This window comes from Nicotiana tomentosiformis, chromosome 7 (genome assembly GCF_000390325.3).
Source record: "Nicotiana tomentosiformis chromosome 7, ASM39032v3, whole genome shotgun sequence".
Classification (NCBI taxonomy): Eukaryota; Viridiplantae; Streptophyta; class Magnoliopsida; order Solanales; family Solanaceae; genus Nicotiana; species Nicotiana tomentosiformis.
The window spans coordinates 31,730,314-31,737,362 of NC_090818.1; the positions used below are offsets into that span (position 1 = coordinate 31,730,314).

The following is a 7,049-nucleotide window of genomic DNA, read 5'->3' on the forward strand; positions in this document are numbered from 1 at the left end:
TTGACTAGCTGACAATTCAAACATTTGGCCACATGATATGCTACTTGCTTCTTCATGCCTTTCCACCAATACAACTCTTTCAAGTCCAGTTACATTTTGGTAGCACCTGGGTGGATAGAGTACCTCGAACTTTGAGCTTCTTCCATTATGGCCTTCCTAAGACAATCTACATCAGGCACACATAACTGATCATTCAACTTCAAAACTCTATCACTTCATAGAGTGAAAGTAGTGATTTCTTTGTTTCTGACTCCTTCTTTTAACTTCACTAAGTAGGGATCTTTGTCTTGCTTTGACTTAACATTTGCAACAAGAGAGGATTGCGCTAAGGCACAAGCAGTTATACCTCCTTCTTCGGTCTCATCCAATCTAATTCCATCATTTGTCAATTTTTGAATTTCTCGACCCAAAGTTCGCCTTTGTACTACAAGTTGGGCCAAAACACCCATTGATTTCCTACTAAGTGCATATGCTACCACATTAGCTTTGCCCGGGTGATAAAGGATATTTAAATCATAATCCTTCAATAGCTCGAGCCACCTTCTCTGTCTCAAATTTAACTCTTTCTTCTTGAAAATGTAGTGGAGGCCTTTATGATCTGTAAACACTTCAGAATGCTCGTCATAAAGGTAGTGTCGCCATATCTTTAATGCAAACACCACTGCTACAAGCTCTACGTCGTGTGTGGGATAGTTCTTCTCATGATTCTTTAACTACTTGGAAGAATAAGCAATAACTTTTCCATCTTGCATAAGAACAAAACCAAGACCAACTCTGATGGCATCACAATACATTGTGAACCCACCCGAACTTGTCGGCAAGGTTAACACATGTGCAGTGGTCAACCTCTTCTTTAACTCTTGAAAACTCTGCTCACAAGCGTCTGACCACTAGAAATTAACTGCTTTCTGAGTCAATTTAGTTAATGGAGCTGCAATTGAGGAAAATCCTCCTACAAACCTTCTATAGTAGATAGCTAATCCCAATAAACTCCTGATTTTGGTCGGCGTTGTCGGTCTTGGCTAGTTCTTGACTGCTTCTGTCATTTGAGGGTCTACTTTTAGGCCTTCACTACATACAATGTGGCCTGATAATTCCACTGACTGCAACCATAACTCACATTTTGAAAATATGGCATAAAGCTCATTCTCCTTCAAGGTCTGTAAGGCTATCTTGAGGTGTTCTACATGCTCTTCCTTGCCTATAGAGTATACCAAAATATCGTCTATAAACACAATAATAAAGGTATCAAGGAATGGCTAGAAAACTCTGTTCATGAGGTCCATGAATGCAGCTTGAGCTAGGGGTATTCGTCGGTCGGTACAGTACAGTATTTAAATATTTTGGTTTGGTATTTTTGGTATTCGGTTTCTTAAAATGCTATACCAATACAGTACCTAATTAAATTCGGTATGGTTCGATTTTTCTCCTTTCGATTTCGATTTCGGTTTATTCGGTTCGGTTTATTCAGTTTGAATACTAACAAGTGCATAGAGTCATAGACTATAATATTCTTAATTAAAGTACTCAAAAGTACAAAACTAAAAACATTTGTTGACAAAAGTTTTGTCCAAAACCAGCAAATATTAACCTAGAGAGAGAAAACTGCACATACAGGAATAAATTTCATCATTAGAAATGTCTTCTTACTTGCTTAGAGTTAATTGATGAACTTAGAGAATAAAAGAAAGTAATAATATGTGTTTTGTGTGATATAATATATATTTCGGTATGGTATTGGTATTTCTGTATTTTATTTTAAAATACCGAATATCATACCTAATACCATTTTTTTTTTAAATCAAACCAAATACCAAATACCAAAACTTTCGGTTTTGATATGGCAATTCGGTATTTACCAAATTATGCACAGCCCTAGATGGAGCATTTGACAACCCGAAGGACATTACTAGAAATTCATAGTGCCTGTAGCGAGTTCTAAAGGATGTTTTAGATATATCCTCTTCTCTGATTCTCGACCGATGGTACCCCGACCTCAAGTCTATCTTTGAAAAGTACTGTTCACCCTAAAGTTGATCAAATAAATGACCAATTCTTGGCAGTGGGTACTTGTTCTTAATGGTATCTTTATTCAACTACCGATAGTTGATGCACATTCTGAGAGACCCATCTTTCTTCTTGATAAACAGGACAGGGGCACCCCACGGTGAAACCCTCAGCCTGATGAAGCCCTTGTGAAGAAGGTCTTTCAACTGTTCTCTCAACTCATTAAGTTCTGCTGGAGCCATCCTATAAGGAGGTATGGATATGGGCTGAGTACCTAGCATGAGATCGATGCCAATGTCTATGATTTTTTAGGAGGAAGTTTGGGAAGGTCATTTGGGAAAACTTCTGGAAATTCTCTAACAACTGGCACAGACTGAAGAACTGGTGGTTCTTATTTGGATTAATGATGTGAGCCAAATATTAGTATTTGTTGTGCCTTAAGGTAAGAAATAAACTTACCTACTAGCGATGATGAACTACCCTTCTACTGTAAGGCTTCTTTATTTGGAAATTGGAACTTGACTATCTTAGCACAACAATCTAACATGGCAAAGCAGGAAGACAACCAATCCATACCCATGATCACATCGAAATCCACCATTTCTAAATCTATGAGATCGGCCTTGGCGTTGCAAACTTAGATTGAAACTATACAACCTCTATAGACTCTTGTGGCTTTCATTGACTCCCCAGCTGGAGTAGATACTAGGAATGACTCACTAAGTTGTTCAGGTTCTAGCCCGAGGTTAATTTGCAAAGTATGGAGTCACGTACGAAAACATTGAATCTGGATCAATTATAAAGCATTATGTGAACAGACTAGAAGTATACCTGTAATAACGTTTGCAGATGCCTCTACACTTTGACGATCAAGTATAGCAAACAAACAGGGTTTTCCCCCTCCCTGATTAACTCGATCTGCACCTCTGCCTGCCCCATGCCTAGTCTGATTATGAGAACCACGAGCCTGGGGTGGTGCAACTGTAGTATTTGAGGAACTAGAAGGATTAGATGATCCCCCACTGAAATTACGTCACAACTTTGGGTAGTATGTCTTTATATGACCAATGTCTCCCCAATGATAGCAACCTTGAAACCCGAGCTTGCACTGACCTGGATGTTGTTGCTTGCATGTACCACAAAGACCTTGTTGTTGTGAATGTTGCTCAACATGACTCTATATATATGATAATGGCGTCCTAAAATTCTGATTCTGGCGAGACTTGTTTCCATAACTGTGAGTACATCTGAAAGAAGACCCACGACCTGACTGGTGATTGGACTGAGCTGGTGCTAATGACCTCTTATTGAAGGAACCCCTTCCTCCTCTGCTGGATGTACCACTAAACCCGCCCGATGTCCGAGCTTTCTTGTTATGCTCTTTTTCTTCTCTCCTTTATTGTATGTCTTTTTCTAAGTGTTTGGAAAAATCCACAACATAGGAGAACGATGTCATTCCTACCACCGCAGCTGATGTCGTATCCTTAATGTGGTAAGCCAAACCTACGGATCTTTGCTTTTTCTGTCTTAATTATGTGAGGAGCATGGTTAGCCAAATTTATGAATTCCATGTAGTACTCTTGCACAATTTTATTCCCTTGCTTGAGTTGCGCGAACTCTGTAGCCTAAGTTTCCCTATCCTCTTCGGGTATAAAATTAGCCATGAAGGCCTCTTCAAATTCTTCCTAAGTAGTCGGACCATCATCTTCATCTGTTTCGTTTTCCCACATCTCAAACCAAGTGCTAGCCACATCTCTAAGCTGGTAGGCAGCCAGCTCCACAGTTCATCATCAAATGCTTTCATCGCTCAGAGGGATTTCTTGACACCCTCCAGCCACAACATTGGATCTTCATCAACTATAGTACCACAGAATAATGGAGGAATTAGCTTCAAAAATTCATTCACTCTTGAGGACTCAGAATTGTTTTGTCTATTTGTTTGAGGTGGAATCTCAACTCTTCTCTCATTCTGGTTGGCCATGAAGGGTTTAAACATCTCCATAGCACTGTTGACATAATTAAATATCTGACCCACCTCTGGAGATATAGTTGTCTGAGTTGGAACTGTTGTTGGGAGTGGCACTGGATCCTGAGGTACTTCCTCATCATGCTCCGCCCCTTCTTCATGATCAACCCGGGTTACATAAACCCCTTTTGTGGATTTACCCTTCCTTTTCTGAGTTGAAAACTTCTTTGTTCTACCTTGAGCCACAATAGTAGCAATAGTTTCTTGAGCAACATACTGAGTGTTAGTGTCAGAGTTGCGGGTACGAGCCATTTCTGCAAGTTTTGGAGAAACGGATACATTAGATAATTTCTTAGAGGTAGGCGCTACTGCACGATCTAAAGTATGAAAAACATGAGACTTTTCCTAAATGCTTGTAGCCTCCTATTTATAAGTATGGCGCACTTCATACTCATAAATAAGACTCTACTGCCACGACTTCATGTGATGACCCAAAATGTCATCTTTAAAGTTAAAAATTAATTCTGTGTCCTAAGACCCCAAAAAGCACTATTTATCATTACTCGACTTGCGTGCGCAGTCCGTAAAATTTTTTGGAAAGTTTTTATGTGAAAAGTGGATTAAAATTTGAATTAGAGCTTTAAAACTCAACTGAGTTGACTTTGGTCAATATTTTGAGTAAATACACCCGGATTAGTATTTTGATAGTTTCGGTAGGTCCGTATCGTGATTTGGGACTTGGGCGTTTGCCCGGAATCAAATGCTGAGGTCCCTAGTCTGAAATACGGAATTTTGATGAAAAATTAAAAGTTTAAGTTCAAATAGTGACCGGATGTCGAATTATGTGCAAATAACCCCGGAATAGAATTTTGATGATTCCAACAGCTCCGTATGGTAATTTTGGACTTAGTAGCATGATCGGAATTGTATTAGGAAGTCTGTAGTGAAATTAGGCTTCAAATGGCTAAAATAGGAATTTAAGTTTGGAAGTTTGATCAGGGAGTTGACTTTTTGATATCGGGGTTGGAATCCAGTTCTGAAACTTCCCACAGCTCTGTTATGCCATTTATGACTTGTGTGCAAAATTTCAGGTCAATCGGACTTGATTTGATAGGTTTCGACATCGAATGTAGAAGTTGGAAATTTTAAGTTTCATTAAACTTGAATTGGAGCATGATTCATGATTTTAGCGTTGTTTGATGTGATTTAAGATTTCAAATATGTTCGTATGATATTTTAGGACTTGTTGGCGTATTTTGTTGAGGTCCCGAGGGCCTCGGGTGAGTTTCGGATGGTTAACGGATCAAAAATGGGACTTAAACAGCTGCTGCAAAAGTTGCTGTTAATTTTCTTCTGTTGAGCAATCGAGCCCAGAAGTCGAGCTCGAAAATCGAAGGCCATTGATCGAAGGCCAGAAGTCGAACCCAGAAATCGAGCCGAGGATCGAAGGCAAGGCTCGAGAGCCATAATCAAAGGCAGGCTCGAGAGCCATGATCGAAGGCAAGGCTCGAGGGCCATGATCGAAGGCCCAGGCTTGATGCCAGGATTGAGGCTATGATCGAGGACCAGGCTCGATGCCATGATCGATGCCATGACCGAAGGCCCAGGCTCGAGCCTGTGATCGAGGCCATGATCGAGGCCTAGGCTCGAGGGCCATGATCGAAGCCACGATCGAGGCCCAGTTTCGAAGGCTGCCTGGGCAGATTTATAAAAGAGGGCATTCGTCCCATTCGCCATTTTTAACAAACGGGAGCTTGAGCAGATGAGATTTTGATAGATTTTCAAGGAAAGACATTAGGGTAAGTGATTCTAACTCGTATTTGGTCTATATACACAAATATATCATTGTTTTCACCATTTAATTAGTGTTTTGAGATTGAAATTTGGAAAAATTTTGGAAATCTCATAGAAACGTATTTTTGAGATTTCGGTGTCGATTCAGAGTCAGATTTGAGTGAAACTGGTATGGTTGGACTCGTAATTGAATGGGTTGTCGGATATTTTAAGTTTGCCGCATTCCGAGACGTGGGCCCCATGGGCGATTTTTGAGCTAATTTCGGATTTTATTGAAAATATAGTATTTTCTTATGAAATTGATTCCTATAATTTTTGTTGACTGTATCGAATTAATTATGACTAGATACGAGTCGATCGGAGTCAGAAAATTGAGGAAAAAGCATATTACTTGGTTATATTGGAGCAAGTCGAGGTAAGTGATTTGTCTAACCTTGTGTGGGAGAAATTTCCCCTAGGATTGGTATTAATTATAATGTGATAAAAGTCGTGTACACGAGGTGACGAGTCTATACACGGGTTAAATGTGAAGGATTATATTTTTAAATTGAGTAGATCACTGTTGCATATTAATTAAATTATTAAATCTTGTTATATTCTTCATCATTGATTTGATTTATATACTTTAAATTTGCTTGGACTTTTTCCTGCTAATTGTTTTACCTGTTTAGTTGGAACTTGATTTCTTTTATTCTGTGCATTATTTGAAGGTTAATTTTATTTAAAATAAATATTATTAATATGAAGTATTTGACATTTTAAATTTGGTATTGAAGCAACGTATTAAAAATTTTGAAATATTATTTTTCTGAATTATTTATTCCTGAATATTTTTGTAAGATTTTCGTACTCATTGTGATGGAGTCGTGAGCTCTTTATTGTGGAAAAATATTATTGATGATTTATTTTAGCATGAGTCGTGAGCTCTTTATTATGAAAAATATTGTTGTTGAATTATTTTGGCAAGTTAAATTATTTGAGCATTTGAGATGCAAATTGTGATATATTGTAATATTGATACGCATTCAGTGGTATAAGGTCTGGGTATTAAAACACATACGGTGAGATAAGGGTGGCTTGATACGCGTGGCTAGTAGGGGGAACTACTAGAAGTCATGTGGTGTAATAAGGATGGCTAAAACGCGGGATGCTATTTCGGAAAAAATATTTTTTTATAATAAATTGTGAAGGCTCCCATGGTGAGATAAGGAAATGAGATATTGTGAATTTATTTATGATTTGGGACTATGAGGCAGTACCTCGGGAGTGACCTTGTTGATAT

General features: G+C 38.6%; 1 protein-coding gene across 1 annotated transcript; it reads right to left on the reverse strand.

Moving 5' to 3' along the window:
• Positions 1-215: 215 nt before the first annotated feature.
• Positions 216-3,140, reverse strand: LOC138895435 (uncharacterized). The gene is made up of 4 exons (XM_070180122.1): positions 3,121-3,140; positions 2,839-3,029; positions 1,080-1,225; positions 216-713 (listed from the first exon to the last, which is right to left on the reverse strand). The coding sequence occupies exons 1-4, from the start codon at positions 3,138-3,140 to the stop codon at positions 216-218; spliced, it is 855 nt and encodes a 284-aa protein (XP_070036223.1).
• Between the last annotated feature and the right edge of the window lie 3,909 nt (positions 3,141-7,049).